Source organism: Rhinichthys klamathensis, unplaced genomic scaffold (assembly GCF_029890125.1).
Source record: "Rhinichthys klamathensis goyatoka isolate OS25496 unplaced genomic scaffold, OSU_Roscu_1.1 h1tg000009l_1, whole genome shotgun sequence".
Classification (NCBI taxonomy): Eukaryota; Metazoa; Chordata; class Actinopteri; order Cypriniformes; family Leuciscidae; genus Rhinichthys; species Rhinichthys klamathensis.
The window spans coordinates 3,699,346-3,717,923 of NW_026606562.1; the positions used below are offsets into that span (position 1 = coordinate 3,699,346).

Consider the following 18,578-nt stretch of genomic DNA (forward strand, 5'->3'; position numbering starts at 1 on the left):
TTGTAATGGAAGATCCTTTTTTAGTGGCATCTGATTGGTTGAACAGGGTTAGTTTCCTCTTACCTGGGGTACGGCCCAAACAGTTGAGTTCTAATAATCCCGCAGCACAAGGCAAATCAGAGACACTCAGGTTATGACAAGAGCACTCAAACGGCCAGATGTGTAGCTGTGTGTGTCAGTGGAGAAGGTGTGTGTGTGTGTACTTACAGCAAACTGAAGAGTTCTCTGTAATTCTCGTCTCCTTTGCCTTCAGACACCAGACTGTCCAGTTTGTCTATCAGTTCTGCCTCCACCTGCACCACAAACATGAACTGAATTATACACCGATAATGAACAGATGACAGATGAATGGAGATTTATTTATTTTATTTTTTTACTTGGTATTATAGAATTGTACATACACACACTGTTCAATTTGGGTAGCACCAATTGATGAAAAATATCTATAATAATAATAATAATTATTATTAATAATATTATAGAAGTAATTCATTAAAAATGTTAGTTAAGTTCCCCCACCCCCTGAAAATTACATTATTTTGTAATTTGCAGTCACCCAAATTGCCAAAAAATATTAGTGTATGCTGCTAGGTCGATCTATGGGTGACATATCACATATTGATGATGATAAAATTATCCTTTGTAATAATATTTTACATTGCATATAAATATTATATTTATATATTATAATATATACAGTATAAATTAATATTCTATTCCATTAAATTACAAAAATCTTTATGTTAATAATTTTTTTTATTTCAAAATGACATTATTTGTCAAGAATAGCCTGAATATACAATGATTTTGCATTAGCTTATTAATTTAATTTATTAATTTATTGCACGTCCATTGTAACGGCCATCATAAATAAATAAAATATGATAATAAACCTTTGATCTTATTTATTATCATGGTTCCATTTAGTGTACAAATGAGCCATATTGTATTTGTTTGTTTCGCTGGAAGAAAACTCTCTCTTGGAAGTAAGATAAACAGAAAAAAAAGCCCAGAAAGGACAGAAAAGCAGATGCAGGTATAATGGACCTGTTTGAAGTTGCCGTTCTTTCTCTGTTCCCAGTCCATCATATCGTGGAAGATGGGGATCATTATATTTCGGACTTCATTTTGAGGTACGAGCGTCACACCCAAAAACGGGCCGATCATTCCTGGTATGAAGTGGATCTTATTCTCCCCTGCAGCCAAACCAAGCAAACCGACAACCGGGATTATTCATTAATACATGTTAAGGGGTGTTTGATGAGTGAATACTGACATGGTTTGTTTATTCTACTCTTTATTCTGCACTTGTCAAATGTTGTTATCTATCTATATCTATCTATCTATCTATAAATATAAATATCTATTCATCTATAAAAAAATGGTGGATCTTTATTATTTAAGCTTGAAACTCTAGGTCTGGGACAAAGATGAGCTTAATATAACAGAAAAAGCTGAACTACCCTATGGTAGTTTGGGATCATTTCTGCAGTGCAGTACCTTCTTCCACCTCTAGAGGTCAGTACTGCTTTTCGGAAGGACGTGAATGTTTGTGTTTGTGTCTGTGCGTGTGCAGAGAAATGCAGGAAAAGAGAGCGAAACAGAGTGGAAAGACAGAGAGAGAGAATCAAGACACTCACCCAAATTCTGCCACATGCTAAATAGCTCATAAGCCATCATGACCCTCATATCACCATACCTACAAAAACAGCAAAGACAAACTCCTCTAAACCCGTGCAAGAATGTAAGATGACTGAAACAAACAGCATGCATTACAGATATTAGACTTAGATAAGAACAGGAGAGCCACACACTGGGCTGAAGATTACAGACGCATGCCATGCGTCAGACGTCCATGCATTTCTGCATCTGAGGCTTATTAGGTTTATTTGACCAATAGCTGAAGGAACCGGTATTTATTAATCACGAGATGCAGATCTCAAAAGGAGGGAGAGCTAGCCAGAAAAAGAAGGAATAGAAAGATATAGCGTGTACCCTGGATGGATTTAACATGGATTAGCCCTCGCTACAACACTCAAATTATTATTTTTTGTCATATTTAAATGAGTATTCTGGGTTAAATACAACTTAAGCTCTACTGGGAGCATTTGTGACATGATTTTAAATACCACAGTTTTTTGTCCTTCGATTTGTAACAAAATGGCAATGAAAGTCTGTGGAGGGAAAACATTACAATATGCAAACATTTAGAACCAACAACATTGATTTCTTTTTTTCAGGTAGGTCTGCACGTCATTATGTGGTGTGAATAAGCAGGATCAAGTCTTACTTGTCAAAGACCTTCTTGCGCTTGGCTGGTGTCAGAGTCTCCAGCTGTAGACTAGGCTGGTTGATAAACAACACCGCCAAACTGAAGTACGAATTCCACACCTGATGGAAAAAGAAACGCATAAACACTGAGTCATGGTTACTGTGAGACTTGCTGTGCTGCCACATTTCTTTAAAGGAGATTATGGCAAGCGGGGCGGGGCAGAGATCTGTGGGAATGGAGCGAGGCCGGTAGCGTGATTGCTAATGACCGGTCTCGAGTGCCTCACAGAGGAGCTCCGGATAGATAAAAGGAGGAGTGACGACAGTGAAGGACGAGAGAGGACCAGGCCTGAGACATTTATGTGTGGCAGTCGTCCATGAGGGGCTGTCGCTTTAATTATAATATAAACAAACAAAACGAAAGTAGTGTATGACCGTTTGCCGCTTCCCGCTTCCTTCTTCCCTGAACAACTAACCTCGTTACAGAGATCTTGACAAAGCTTTGAAGGAGCATTGATATAATAGCATTACTGTGGATATACACAACTAATTAATTATTTGGTGGGTTTGTCTTAGCTCAAGCTCCTCCCCTCCCCGAAAGGGAGCCACACCTCCCATCTATTTTCCTTGTCAGATTTGGGGTTGCTTGGCAAATTTTCAATGGCGAAATCAAGTCATTTTAATCCACGCGATGGGGAATTTGGCATGAGGGTGAAACATTTCCCCACGCAGATTTCGCAACGGGTTCAGTTGGTCATGCTTGGATAGAAAGTGACTTCTGTGTTTATATTCATCCACACTATTATCAAGAGAAAATGTAAAAAAAAATTGCCTGCATCTTAATCACCTTAAGGCGAGACACGAGAGGCAAAAACATCGATTTTTCATGCAGTGATCAGTTTTGAGATTTTGGGCTAGTTTACTCCTTCAGTATGTGTTCTTTCAAGCTGCTATAAAGAAAACGTTGAAAATATACTTTAATATGTTTATTTTATTACATTTTGTTTACTTGCGGCAGTAAGTTTCTCCCGAATTTACCAAGAAGTTAGCAATCCAACGCGTCATGCTGCGTTCCGTCTGTTTACTGAAGTCTGTCATGACCGGTATCGTTGTAAAGCTCTGAGTCTCCTGCACAACGCTATGTAACCCAAATATGGGCATTTCCTTTCTATCAGTAACCAATCGTGAATGTCCATTTCAAATGATTTAAAGCTAATGACGAAATCTCATTGGCTACTGCTGGTTTCTGCTAACGTGATTCGCTCAGACGCATCACGTGGTGTACTCTGCCAATGTTAATTCAATGAGTTACTGCAGTTGTAGGCCTTATATGGCTGCCATGTTTTTAAATAATCAGTTTTCATGAGCTTGAAATATTATTACTAAGGGCCTGAGCATTTATTCTGTTTTTGAGCAATGTTTTCTGATAGAAATGAATTAAATTCCCTTCTTAAATCTTTAAATGCCTTTTTCTCAAAATGAGTTTTTTGTCATTCTCCAGTAGAAACATCTCAGCCTGTGTAGCACCTATGTACACCAAACTTTCCAGTTATACACTTAGCAGTATTCTGAAGATATTTTCAGAGTGATTTGTTAATAAATCATTCCTGGCCTGATTTATGTGACATTTTAATGAAAAAAATATGGCAAAAATAGCTTTTTTTTGATGGTATGGACAGTATATTTTGATTTCCTAATGAAAGCATATATCCTGAAATCCCTCTGAACCTTTTTTTTTCATCTTGTGTGTAAACAAAATTAAAAAATAATTTTGCACCTGGCTTTATCATTTGTTCAGATCTATCTACCGAAAATATATGCAAAATCGCGAATATTTAATGAGATAATGCCTAATTTGCATAATTCAACATACAAATTTCAAAAACTTGTAATAAATTTTTTTTATATACTTGTGTAAGTAATCAACTGAGGAAGTTTCATGGTGATATCTATTATTTAAAAATATTACTCTATACACCTGTAGTGTCTCGCCTTAATGCTATCAATTGATATCTCAATATTCAGTAGAATTATTATATGTTGATTAATTAATTGCAAATATTTTATACATATTAACCAACATATGGTATGTTTTGGGCACTTTTATGCTAGTTTTAGCATGTTTTTACTGGTCTCCCTGCAACTATTAACTACCTTAACCAGTTCGGTTTGGATTCCGGATTTAAGCTTCTCCACAACAGTCTTTGTGCGGTTTCTTTCCTGGGGATATCCAGTGAAAGCCCACACTGATAGACAGGGCCATGTTTTTCTCTGAAAGATAACCTTCATTAATAATTCAGGACGTTTGAACTTTTCCAGTCTCCCTGGTTAGTGGCACCATCTGTCTTGATCAGGGAGGAGAGCTTCATTAGAGTGGATTAGAGAGAGCCAAGAGTGTCCAACAGCAGGACACCGTAAAGGCCCGTATCAAGCACGTTTGTGCACACGTGAATGTGAGAGATGTGTGAAAATCACGTTTATGTTTAGTATGTATGTATTTCAGTGCCAGTGAGTCTGTGGTGCAATGTTTGTGGTTGATGTTCATCATTATCACACACCTTAAAATCAAAGTCAGCGTCCGTAAAGCTCTTATGGAGAGCAGGCGACAGATACTGGGTTGTGCTCACAATGATACTGCAAGAAAGAGAAAGGAATAATCATTCATTAAATCTTCGAAAGCCATGATATTAATAGAGAAATTAATTCTATTACACCATATATGGTAGTTATATTCAAAGCAAAACAATATGTTTAACAATATGCAAAACTGTTCTGGAAGGAAGCAGGAATGACGGGAAAAAAGGGGGAAAAAGGGAAGATTCTCACTTGCTGGTCAGCAGTCGCATGACGTTCCAGTCACGCGGGAATATACTGAGTTTCATCAGGTTTCTGAACACACAGAAAATCTTCAGCAAGAACTCCTGCAAGAGATGGGATTGTATAAGCTGCGTTCACATTTAACATTTAAAAACTTCAACTATAAGTGACATTATAAAGGATTCAGATGCTTGACTTCTGAAATTCACCTTTAGCTCCTCTTTGCTCTGGAAGTTGTCCATCAGGTGTTGAAAGTGAATGTCGGACATTTGACGCAGGAGGGACAACAAGCAGGACACATACTCCCCCTGCCAATCAGAAAGAGGGCAAGTTCTTGTGAGCCAATCAATCTGTTAATTTGGCAATCAAACTGACAATCAAACACATCCAAAGGGAGCGGGGGAGCAGAATGAATGAGAGACATGAAGACACTGTGGGATGAATTCACTAAACAGTTACGGCACTTAGTCTCAGCCTCAGATGGCACGCCTACACTCTCTTCACCGCATTTCTGAAGTATTTTACGGACAAAAATGGAAAGACTTGCTGAAATCACCAGTTATAAACTTCACACAACTTTTATAATCAGTTGATATTAATGACTTGTTGGTCAGGCGGTCTCGTTCTGTCCAAGTGGGCAGTTCTTGGCCAGAATAAACTCCAATGTGGACTAGACTTATTGTTAGTCAAAAGTCTGGCAATGTGAGGCTAATGCGTGGTATTTTAGACCTGATTCACTAACCACACACAAACCAAAGACAGCAGGCACAATATGCGAATTTATATTACTGTAGGTCACCGTCTGCTTTCTTTTAACTACATATAGATAGAGACATGATATTGTTTTCTGCTGGGCTCTGTTTATAAGCAATGTATGCTGAATACATTAACAATTAAACATTAAAAGCAAGCAAGTGTAAATCAAAGGATGCAAACCCATTCATCATAGTATAGATCAGAGATTGTTTGTATTCTGGTAGTTTACTGTTCATCTTAGTTTTCCCAGTAAGTGTTACAACAGACTAAACATAAGAGACGCAAGACAAACATTCATGGATGAGTCTCGTGAAAGCTGTCAGGGTCATACTTCATACCAAGATCAAAAGTCATTTTGCATGTGTATTTTACAGAAAGAAAGCACCCCCCACCCCCGTGCTAAACACATGCTTCATTATTTCTATGCACATTTTTTTGTTATAGAAATATAACAAAAACTTTTTGTGCAGTTTTCATGAAACTCAACTGAATGAAGACATGTGTGAGTCAGTGAGTGAGTGTGAGACATAATAAACGCATAGCCATAAATGTGAGAGAGAGAGAGAGAGAGAGAGAGAGAGAGAGAGAGAGAGAGAGAGAGAGAGAGAGAGAGAGAGAGAGAGAGAGAGAGAGAGAGAGAGAGAGAGAGAGCGCATATAAAGAGTCAGTGACTTTATATTTAAGTTAAATGTAAAATATTCAAATTACATCATTATCATATATATATATATATATATATATATATATATATATATTTAGGGCTGTCAATAGATTAACATTTTTAATCGTGATTAGTCGCATACTTGTCGTGAAATTAGGCATACATCATTTATTTTGTTTAGTGCGTTAATTTTGTCATCATTTGAAAAGTAAACTATCCAGAAAAGTAAACTATCTGATTGAAGGATGATTCTCACAAAACTGTATTTTCTGCAAGTTTTTTTTCAAGGTAAATGTAGGTGTCTTTCCAAAAAAAGGACACTTGGAGACTCCAGAATGACACCAAATAACCAAATGATATAAGAAATCAACATAATTCATAAATTATATTAATCCAACGCAAGGAAAAAGAACATTACAAAACATAACTTTTCAGAATTCAGTGTACAGTATGTGTGCAGTCTAACAGCAAAGAGCAGCTTTATAGAGCCTGTTTACATTTTAGGCATGTCAAGTTGCAGTTGCGATTGAAGATTGCGTCTGAACAGGACCATATGGAGATGCCAAAAACAAAAACAAAACAAAAAAAAAACTAAAAAAAACTAAAACAACCGCCTTAACCTGACTGCATTATATGCCTACTCCAGTACATGGATCCATTCAGAATTACTAAACACAGCAACATACACATGACAGATAAAAACATTTCCCTGAATGTGTGTTGAAACTGAAATGTGTCAGTGCATATCAGTGCGTCGAGAGCACACATACATGGTTCGTTTGGGCGTCAACAATAATTACTGTACGACTCCTGTACATCACTGCAATCGTCTTTACCTTGATTACAATTCACATTCATCAAATACTTTACTTGCGAGACACTGTTTGCGTATAATCTGGCAATAAAGCGGTGGGATGTTTTGACGCGCCGTTCTATTTCTCACAGCGAGATGCATGAGGACTCTCGCTCTTTCTGAAATAATCTAAGAATATGACAGAGCTCCCATTTTAAAGGGGACCTATTATGAAAAATTCACTTTTGTAAGGTGTTTGGACATAAATGTGTGTTGGCAGTGTGTGTACACAACCACCCTACAGTGATAAAAATCCACTCACTCCTTTTTTTTTAAAAATCCCCATAACTCATAAGCAGTGTCTCCCAACGACCTGTTTTCAGAATGCGGCTTTAGTGACGTCACTTAAGCCACAGGCCCCGCCCACGAGTGTTGACAGACATTGCCGTTTTAACTTAGACCCGCCCTGATCGAGTTCACAGCAAGTTGTACACATCCGCCATTGCTGCACTAATGAGAAAGTCTCCCAAGCGTTGAAGGTGTTGTGGCTGGATGTATTCATTCACATAGCTCTCTCTATTTACTCCTGAAATCTGAGCCACCCGCTGAAGACGAGGTGGGTTCATTTTGTCTTTGAAAAATCCTCCCTCAACTCTACCGAAATTTGTTTATGTACCTACGCACTTCTTATACTGTGTTTACTCGGCTCTTACAGTGATTTTCTGGAGTAAAACTGACGCTTATTCTTCTGTGTGACATACAATAAACTTTATTAAACTCATCAGTATATTTTGTGTCATCATTCAGACATGGTCCTACAGCAGGCTTGTATTAATAGTGGCTACACTCAATGACACATAGGTTATACCCGTAATTAAAGGTGCAGTGTGTAACATTTTTGAGTATCTATTAACAGAAATGCAATATGACATCCATAACTAACTATGTGTTCAGTGGTGTATAAAGAACTTACTTAATAGACCGTAATGTTTTTATTACCTTAGAATGAGGCATTTATATCTACATAGGCGCTGGAATCCCCTTCTATGAAGGTCGCCATGTTTCTACAGTAGCCGAACGCGAACAAACAACGCTACAGAGCGCGTTTCGTCACTACCTTGAGAGAGAAGCCGCAGGAAGCTAGAAGAAGCTAGCCATAAACACCGTGAGGAGTGACTTTTCCCTTGTCAGCGGTGTAAATATGTAGTTGGATTGTTTCATGTAACTTTATATTTCTCCCTCGCTGTGTTATGGCTTTGCTATGTGGGGATAAATGTGCTGGTTAAGTTCGTGAGACAGCTGATTAGTAGGCTACTCTTGTCATTGACCGTAAAACAGTTACAGGAATCACCAACCCGTCGATCTTGGAAGCATTTTAAGTCGATCGAGTTTCCAAAATCAGAGTTAAAAGCCTATTGTGTGTGTAGTAACTGTGTCTAGGGGATGCGGAGGCGCGCGCGCTGTCACAATCACGTCATTTTTGCCGCACGCACCTTTGGACTCATGCGGACGCGTCGAGTTTAAACAAGGCTTTACGCTTTAACCAGCTCAGCCACAGTAACAGCTCATATTAGCCAGCTAAACTTTTACTACCCTGTTAGACAAAATATATAGTTGCATAGTTTCATGTGGTTCTTCTCCCTCGCTGTATTATGGGTTTGCTATGTGGGGAGACTGAGCTGGTTACGTTCGTGAGACAATCAGCTGATTACTATTATTATATTATGTATTAAGACCCTTGATCCTCACCTGAAACTTTATCCATGATGTGGTTTATAATGGACTGTGGTACAGAAACTTGGTTTACGCTGGCTATTCTCTGCTGTCTCAGACTACGATGTTTGTCCCGTTTTAGCCACCGTAGCTTCTTCGAAAGGGAGGGGTGAGCAGTGGGCTGAGCCCTTAGTGTAAACTCGCAACCGAACCGCTAGATGTCGCTAAAAATCACACACTGGACCTTTAAACTAAACTATACCTGTTCCAACTCCAAACATCATATATTCTCTGACTCTGTAGGCATTATTGTCCGGGTCGAAATGAACACCGTTACTGTGAGTTTCTGTTTTGATATTATCATCTTTCCGTGAGTTGAGATTGTTCACTGAGCGCGAGCTGGTTAGGCTCCGCCCCCTGTGCCGTGAACCAGCAGCTCATTAGCATTTAAAGGAGACACACTAAAACGGTGCGTTTTTCTCAGCCCCAAAAAGTGACGATTTAAACATGCTGTAAAAAATGATCTGTGGGGTATTTTGAGCTAAAACTTCACATACACACTCTGGGGACATCAGAGACTTATTTTACATCTTGTGAAAAGGGGCATAATAGGTCCCCTTTACAACTTAACACACACTGGAATGAATAATTCACTGAAAACTGACCAATGATCTCACAGTTCTCTCTGCCATCTCTGATGAAATAAGCCCGGTTTGATAAACTCCCGACTTCCAAGATTACCTAACTGCGTGTCATAAATTACATTAATGATGCAATTTTGATTGCTTCATTAATTTGCGTTATTTGTGTTCAATTATTTTAACACGTTGAGGATTTTAACGTTGACATCCCATATATAATATAAGCTCTGTCATTTGAAAACATTAATTTAGTATGAAAACAGTCCTACATTCATCTCTGACATTAGTCAAAGGTTTGATGTTATTGTTTTCGGAAGATTTCTGAGATTTTGCTTTCAGAACTTGACTGGGAAAGAAACAGAAGATGAAGTAAAGATCTGAGTAAGTATGCTGCCAAGCAGGTGGAGGAGAATAGAGATGAAAGGATGGAGGGAAGGAAAGAAGTATAATATCAGATTTGTTAGTTACTAACAGTGATCTCAGCCGTGCACTGTGGACAGCGCTGCCCTCTTACCGCCTCCTGAGACTGAGATTTACTCATGATGGCCAACAGCGTCTGCAACAACACATCCAACAAACTCTCCACCATCATCTCTACCTCCTCCTGCACAGAGCTCTCCTGCAAACAGGAAAAGAGAAACATTGTCTACTTGACCAAAGTCACCAATGGGATGTTCAAAGTTTTGATCACGTGTTCATTGACTGAAGCGTGAGTACCAATGAGCTGCTCTTAATAATGGAGAAAATGCTGCTCAGGATTCCTGAGCAGATCAGAAGCTCCTTCTGTTGCCGAAGATGCAGATGAATGTGATGGAGAACAACAGGAAGGAGAATTCTCCTTGATTCTATGTAAAGAGACAGGGAGGTTATTAAAGCAATACACCTGATTAAGATTTCAGACATTAACACATAAAACATGCAAAACATTGTACGAACTGCTTGGGGCAGTACCCTTAATGGGACAACTTTGCATCTTATCTACCCCTAAAAGGTACATATTAGTCCCTTAGAGTAGTACTACTATGAACCTTTTTAGGGGTAAACAAGGTACAAAGATGCCCTATTAAGTGCACTGCCCCAGTTGTACCCATAAAGGTAAAATTTAGCACATTTCTTTAAGAAATACCTGGGAAGGAGAAAAGCCTACTATCCACAGTTCGAGCAATGGACTGAAGCTTGACCACATCCATGGACTGACCGATGTGGACTGTACTAGGCATGCTACCCAGAGTTCCCCTCACAAACTCTGCCACTTCCTGTACTGTGAACATCTGAAGGAGTTCATCAAAAATGGCAGGGAAAGAGTTGAGCAGGGCAGCCTGAAAAAATGGGAAGGGACAAGAGAAAGAAAGCTTTTTTTGCATTTTGGTCATGGTATGTGTTCCCTTTTAGAAAGCTCAAGATGTGAAGGGACTGTTGGCCAAAGATGGGATGGACATCACCTACACAGCAAGAGATGAAGTAACAGTGAGGCTTTGTCAAGACCTCATGCTTACTTGGTAGATTGGTAGATTTTTATTTTTGAGAGTCAGAAGCCTCCAAACCTCCTGGAGACCCAATGTCCTGGAGAGTTTAGCTCCAACTCTAATCAAACACACCTGAACCAACCATTCAAGGTCTATAAGGTCACTTGAAAATTACAGGCAGGTTGGCTGAAGTGGGAACAAAACTTTGCAGGACAGTGGGTTGAAGACGGCTATATAGTCACGAGAACAGCCAAAAATCTATTAACTAGATTGGCATTGTGGTTCATAATGGAGACCTTAGCTATTCCTTTAATCAAAGCTACCATTATATAAACATCTACATCTCTTGCTTTTGAGGACTTCCCTTCCCCACTTTGCTCAACATCACCATGGTACGATCCATTGCAGGCAAGGTGATCGCTGGTCCCCGGTTCAATGCCACTGAAGAGGAAAGGTGAATAAGGGGGGTGTTTGGAAGGTCTCAACTTTGTGCACAAGAAGACTTGGTGTCAAACACAGCAATCAAAACCAAGAAACACACCAAAGAACCCAGCGGAAAATGCATTGGAAGCATTGGGAGGCATTTGTTGGTGTTGTTGTCAGTGTGTTTGGGTTGTTGGATCATGTTGGGGTCTGGTGTTCTGAAAAGGTACTGAATGGTTGCATGTGACAGTAGATGTTTTAGGAATTAGGTTGGGTTGGGTCCGTTCCATTACTGTGGGGCAATTCAACAAGCTGCATCTACTTACAGACAGCGGAGAGGGCCGTGGGGCATTACAGCTCAACGGCTGCAAGCAGTTGCCCTGGTTGGCAGTGGCTTGTCCTGTAGTTGGTTGGGGACCCTAGGGGGGTACAGTGAAGTTGGGCAGGATTGGGTCAGGATACAGGGCAGGGATGGGATGGGTCCACACAGGTACAATATGGGACAATTCAGGAAAAACATTGTCAACAGAAAAGACTAAATCTTCATCAAAGCATTTGTGCAAGCATTGTTGGTAGGATGGAATGTATTGTGTCCAGACACTGATAATCAAAGTACAACCACATATTTTATTATTCGGTTCCTGGTGAATCCAGAATTAAATGATGCATTGCTGGAGGCATGGACGATAAAATATGGTGGTGACAGAAGAAGTCATGTGGAAGGTTTATTAGGTTTCATTACCTAATAAAAATTTACCTTGTACATAATCTGCAAACATTTGAAATTCCAAACATTAATAGAGAAATATATTTCACATTTTGCAGTACAAACACTACCAATAACTAAACTAATGAGACTTATAACAAAGTCCACCAGTCTTCAAACCCAAACCCTGTGTATTAAACTTTGGCACATAAACTGTCCCACATCGTTTGTCCTAAGGAACTCAATGATACATCAAGTCACGGGCCTTTCTGAAGGGAACTATTACCTGGAGAACAATCAAACATACATTATTTAGGGATCAGAATATCACAGTAACTTGGAGGAGGGTTTGACTTGGGCCAGTGCGCACCGACCTGAGCATCCACCTAGAAATGCTTTCAGCATCAATCTAAAACACCCTCATAACTGCAAAAACCCATTAGAATACTTCAGCAAACACATAGAGTAGAAAACACATAGAGTAGAAATGTCTGGCAACCACCCACAACATCCAAGCATCATAGCGGCAAGTACCATTCACACCATCTTCAGACAATGTAAAAATAGTGGCTAGAGATAGCACAGTTTCTCAAAAACTTGTTTGGTGGCATCAGTGTTGGTGTCTCCTGATCCTCATCTTAAGTCCTCTTGTCTTGTATTCTTCAAATCTGATTCTTCAGAACATTTCACATCTACTTCAGCGATCAAGCAATCTGAAGCGAGCAGATATCTACTCCTGCAGCCTTCAAGGAAAACCTTGTTTTGTCTGATCGCAACTCGCTCTACATGAGAAATGATATCACAGGATATCCATGAGATGGGGCTGTCAAAACAGCTTAGACGTACAACTTCTTTAGGGCAGAGACAGACAGATGCATCATTCTGATAGAAGACTAAACAAACATGAGCATCAAGGAAGCAGCTTTGATCTTGGGTCAACAACCATGGCTTTGGAGATCAGCAACTCGTTACAACTAAACCTTTCCCTTTCAAACACATTAGACCACCTTGTTCTTGTTTGCTTTCAATGCTTAAATCTTTAATTAAACAGAAGTGAGATATGAATGAATAAAGTAATTTAATATGAATATTAACATAATAACATAAACATTCACCAGTTACATCCCACTTATTTATTTTTTGATACTCATACACCAGATTTCATGAACTGTAAAATGGTTCTTTCGTTTATATCTGACCTGGGTGAAAATTAGCGTCTCAGAGCTGCGGCTGTCCAGACTGAGGACGAAACGGATGGATTGGAAAAGCTCCTGGATGCTGGCCCTAAATTGGTCCTCCTCCATCCCACAGGTGGCCCGGGAGTAGAGGATCCGTGACTGGACGATGAATTTAAACAGATACTCCAGAGCCTGAAGGAAGATTTACAGTTAACGTGTGTACAAGCTAACGTGTCTGAGCTCCATGTTTATGCTATAAAATGTCTTTAAAACATTCCAATTACAATAAATGGGGACAATTCTTTTGCTTTTACCTTGAAGACAAATAAAGAAAGAAGACACAAATTGACTGAACATTTTTTACGTCATGGGTACTTAAGTAATTGGAATTGATTACTAAAATATTACTTCACTTTTTACTGGGCAGTTTTTGGCTCTTTTAAATACAATAACCATTGGCGGAGATCAAATAGTCTTTTTTTTGGTTTTTCTTTTAAACACAACATTGAAACTGTGATTAAATGGGCTGCATTTCACACTTTGTGCATCAAAATGACTTCAGAAGACTTTCATTGTCTTTCATCAGCCAGTTTTAAAAGCTCAGAAAAAGGGTTTTACTTCTAAATACTTGAATGTACAATTAAAGTGGAAACGTCTTACTTTCTCTGAAGTATGTTTCCGGCAAGACACTTTTTAAATATTTGACGGAGCAACCACACTTTAACTAAAGTATAATTTCTCTGTACTTTTACAGTCCTTGACATTTAAATATGAGGTACTGTCAGTACCAAAATGAATCACCAATCAAACCAGCGAAGACATTAGATCTCAACAAAACCATACAGGGAGTGAATAAGAAATCTCAATACAATTTACTTGAGCTAGTTATTTGTAAAGGTCCTTTGAGGAATGCCCTACAATTACTTATAATGTATTTATTCTAGTTCCCGTTTAAGCTGAATCACTGCTTATTTGACAGAAGCCACCATTTGATTTGACATGGATTTTTTTTTCTCTTTCCTTCTGTTTATTTGGTTATACGGCCCATATTATATTTGGTCTTACCCTCATGGCTTCCTGGATGTGATCTTGTCGTACAACCTCTGCTGACCGATCCATATACCACTTCAGACATCGAATCAACTCTCTGCATTTTAAATGAAACACCTAATTATACTATATTCAGAAGAAATATGAAATACCATTTATACTTATAGTTTAAGCAAACTTATCTTAGTAATTGATATCTAAACATAAATATCCAGCTAAAATCGATGAGCTCACTTGTAAGCCAGTGCTCCAGCAAAATGCTTCTGGATGTAGGTGTCCATCACGGGCCGGAAGTGATAAAACTTACTGTCCCGGAGCAGATTGATGATGAACACCTGGACAGAAACGTGTCATGGTTTAAATTCGCACAGAAATCCCAAACTAGAGGAGCTAAATGTCCAAAGGACCACGATAGCATATTGCGAAATGAATGCAGCCTGCATTGGTTCTCTATTCTCCACAAAGAAACGTGACAGATGTATTCAGGCCAAGAGAGGCTAGAACATCTTGACTCTTTTTACAGGAGTACAAGAAGCTAAAGGGTCTCTGGAGACGCCACTATCAAACAGCTGTGAAGGCCTAATAATGCCTGGATCCATGCTAGCTGAAATCTTCCATTTTTCATAACAGACACACACAGCATTAAACACACACTCCTGAAAGAGATGAAACGTGTGCATTTAAGGGTGTGCACACACACAAATACACGTTTGTACGGTAAACGCTGGTACTTTTGATGAATGGAAATCGGACACGTTATTACAGCCGTGAATTATTAACATTAGGCAAGCTGTGGCGCAGTCTTAAAAATGTCATTTATTTAAGCTTTCTAACCAGCGACTGAAACACCAGGGGTCCATATTTGTCTGTGTTGTCATCCAGAATGGAGAACAGTGTGTCGAGGATGTCTTGAAGAAACTGGAGAAGAAAACCAGAAAACGTGGGTGTAAATGGCATTATGCAGACATTCAAATTTTTTATTAATATCAGTTATTGAGACGGAGCTCTCACTTTGACTATTTCTTCCCCGCAGACGTGGCGCAATCGCCCCAAAATGTCCATCACACGGTCTGGGTGTGCTTTCCACTTCAACAAAGCTAGTAGATCGACTTCAAAACACAATAAGAAAGTGTTATCTCACTCTGAGAAATAGAAGCGACAACTGATGAATTAGTGTTAGTGAGTTACCATTCTGTGTTAGTTTGGTGGAAGAGAGTTGAGTGGATATCCAGAGGGTCTCCTTAGTGCTGCGCTGGAAGATGAGGCTGGACGGGATGTTCGGGCAGCCGTTGAAGTCGTCTTTACAACAGGGCAACCCCAGGTACAGCGCATGGTTACTGAAGGTGGTGTTTTCATCACACTGATTCAGATACAGAACAGAGTTAGACATCATATGAACATGCTATGCCCTTTCTGTACCAGGGTTATTGTAACTAAAAGTGTAAAAAAAAAAATTTCTTTACTAAACGTCGATAATACTTTGAATCAAGTCCACTTCAGACATTCTACTAACTAAGCAACTACATGTTCACTAACTCTCATTAGAGTATTATTTAGACTGTCTGCTTAATATCTGCTAAAACCTTATTTTGATGGTCCATCAACAGACATTCTACTGACTATAAGTAACTTTGCAAGTACGTCAACTAATTCTACTAACCCTAACCCTAGCCTAACACTCTACTTATACTCTAATGAGAGTTAGTTTACATGTCGTTGCAAATTAATGAGAGTTAGTAGCCTGGGAAAACCCAGACAACTTCCGGCAAATTTAGATTTGCTCTGAAAGTTAGTCTGGCAAAGAGCTCATTCAAGCCCATTTCCAATCCGCCGAAATCGAGGCACCAATCAGAAGCGTTGGGGCGGGCTTTACACGATGACGACAGCGCTGGGATTTTGAAGCAGATTTTGTAGCCTACATTACAAAGATGGATGCCGCCGTCGAACATCACTCGTTCGAATCAGCTATCGCGTCTGTTTTAAGCGATTTGAACGTTTCCTTTTTGTTAAAAACCGAGCAAAGAACAACACTCGGAGATGTTTCTCCGCCGCTCTGCATACGTCATCTCCTTCATCGCTCTGGTTTTAACCAGGCTAGAGAGTTAGTAGAATGTCTTAAGTGGACAATCGAAGTAAAGTCCAACCTAAATGTTAACTGAAATAATATAAAATAGAAGTAAACTTTTATTTTAGCTAGTTACCAAGGCAACATTTCCCATTTTTGTTTAGTTTAACTTGAAGTACAACAACAAAATATAGACGCATTAAAAAAGTCAAAAAGTAATAAAAAATGACAAAAACACACAACAAATGTGTTATTGAATGTGTGACTAACTTGTCTGATTGCTATTGATTATAAATGGAATGTTTTAAATCTTGGCAAGTGAATAAAAAATATATATATAATACAATTTAAATTGTGCTTTAAAATTACATATTAATACACTATTATAATATTATTTACAGGAACATTTTTAAACAGTTATTATAACGTATTTTGACGCTGCCTATATATATATATTTTTTAATATCTATGACGAAGTAAAGGCGGAGACTGTCCTCACCTTATAGACGTAAAGCTCATGGCTCTCATCTGACAGTGTGGTGCCGTCTTCTCTCATGAGAGGAGTGAACGCAAAGCCAAAAAGCTTCTTTTCTCCTTTGTCCTTTGCTGTGGAAACAATAAAACAGGAATAATGTCTAAAGTACTTGTTAAGTCTTAAGTGCCGGTAATTTAAAATTCACTATAATACTGATGTATATCACTTCATGAACCAAGTCAAAGAACAAAAAGCCTTGAATTTTCACTATGTCGAGTGTTTAAACCAGCATTTAAACCAGCATGTTGAATAATGACTAGAAAAATATCCCATCCCTTTCAAAAATTACTTTTTTTTTTTGTTTTGGTATCAAGTTCATATGTAGGCACGATGTACATTGGTATTAGTTGATTCACTTGAATAATTCCAGCATGAAAGAAAAATGCGTCAAGAAAATGCGTGTGCAATACTATTCTGGTAGAGTATAAATCCTTACTTGAACAGTGTCTAAACTCAAAGCGCAGATGGGACCCCCGGAACCGGTCGATGGGGATCGGCAGTTTGATGACCTCACTCCAGCGGGGACTGTTGTTGTGGTAGAGAACGAAAGAGCGGTACTCGCTGATGCTGTGTTCTCCTGAGCCCAGACTAATGCACTCCTAATAAAAGATAGAAGAAATGGAAACAGTTTTGCTTTTATGTGGCTTTATAGTGTGCATCAAAGTGTGCGACACAAACATTTATGATGGGCCCATGTAAAATACATCAGAAAATAACAAACTCATTTACTCCTTTCAAACTGACTTCAAATTTGTTTGGACTAAATGATTCACCACATGAGCTACAGATCACGCCTTCAAAAGGGATAATTTGCCCAGAAATTTGAATTCTGTCGTTGATTACTCCCTCGTGTCGTTCCAACTGTGGAATACAGAATGAGATTTCTTTTTTTTTCTTTTTATAATCATGGTGCAATTTCATGTAAAAGAGCAACCAACACAATTCGTTAAAATGTCTCCTTTTATAGAAGGATTGGGCTTACATGAGGGTGAGCAAACGATGACAGAACTTTGATTATCGGTAAACTATTCCTTTATTAAAGTCCACTTACTTTGAGGATTTCGCCGTCAGCATAGAGCACATACATGGTGACCTCGATGTTCTTCTGAACACTCTTGCCTCCTCTCTCAAAGTCTCCTCTCTCCAGCGTGAGGTAGAGGTCGTTGCGTATGTCACCTAAAGATCAACAAAATCAACATTGTTAAGTAATTTGACTCTTTTTTTTTTTGCTGCTTGGTGAAACTTGCACTGCATTGAAGTTATTCAATTTTTTTTTTTTTTTTTGTTACTTATATTTTCGTTTTGGTGAATTATTGCGAGAAAAACTCACGTGTCGCCACTTGGGGTTCAGAAAAGTAAAGACATCCTAGACAAAAATCTGATGATACATTTTCAAGAACTTGTAAGAGATTTTCTTTAGTAATGTTTTGTGTTTGAATTGTAAAAGGCACTTTTCACACACTTTTTCAGAAAACCATTGTCGATCATGCTTGCAGATATTGG

The 18,578-nt window shown here is 38.7% G+C and overlaps 1 protein-coding gene across 13 annotated transcripts in view; it reads right to left on the reverse strand.

Moving 5' to 3' along the window:
- The window catches only part of dock3 (dedicator of cytokinesis 3), a 229,095-nt gene that overhangs the window by 21,313 nt on the left and 189,204 nt on the right, over window positions 1-18,578 (reverse strand). For 8 of the 13 annotated variants that reach the window (XR_008807959.1, XM_056260585.1, XM_056260584.1 and 5 more), the window contains 21 exons: window positions 18,127-18,251; window positions 17,512-17,674; window positions 17,040-17,146; window positions 15,664-15,835; window positions 15,487-15,584; window positions 15,310-15,393; window positions 14,710-14,810; window positions 14,491-14,572; window positions 13,447-13,617; window positions 11,868-11,960; window positions 10,779-10,971; window positions 10,370-10,497; window positions 10,125-10,271; window positions 5,298-5,396; window positions 5,098-5,192; window positions 4,830-4,905; window positions 2,291-2,391; window positions 1,641-1,699; window positions 1,048-1,196; window positions 208-293; window positions 64-90 (listed from right to left, as the gene is read on the reverse strand). Coding sequence is in view for 12 of the 13 variants with exons in the window: in XM_056260585.1 (XP_056116560.1) it covers window positions 64-90; window positions 208-293; window positions 1,048-1,196; window positions 1,641-1,699; window positions 2,291-2,391; window positions 4,830-4,905; window positions 5,098-5,192; window positions 5,298-5,396; window positions 10,125-10,271; window positions 10,370-10,497; window positions 10,779-10,971; window positions 11,868-11,960; window positions 13,447-13,617; window positions 14,491-14,572; window positions 14,710-14,810; window positions 15,310-15,393; window positions 15,487-15,584; window positions 15,664-15,835; window positions 17,040-17,146; window positions 17,512-17,674; window positions 18,127-18,251 (2,356 nt within the window). In the remaining variant the exon portion in view is untranslated. The remainder of the gene's footprint in view (window positions 1-63; window positions 91-207; window positions 294-1,047; window positions 1,197-1,640; window positions 1,700-2,290; window positions 2,392-4,829; window positions 4,906-5,097; window positions 5,193-5,297; window positions 5,397-10,124; window positions 10,272-10,369; window positions 10,498-10,778; window positions 10,972-11,867; window positions 11,961-13,446; window positions 13,618-14,490; window positions 14,573-14,709; window positions 14,811-15,309; window positions 15,394-15,486; window positions 15,585-15,663; window positions 15,836-17,039; window positions 17,147-17,511; window positions 17,675-18,126; window positions 18,252-18,578) is intronic. The other 5 variants (XM_056260590.1, XM_056260589.1, XM_056260587.1 and 2 more) reach the window with 4 other exon arrangements.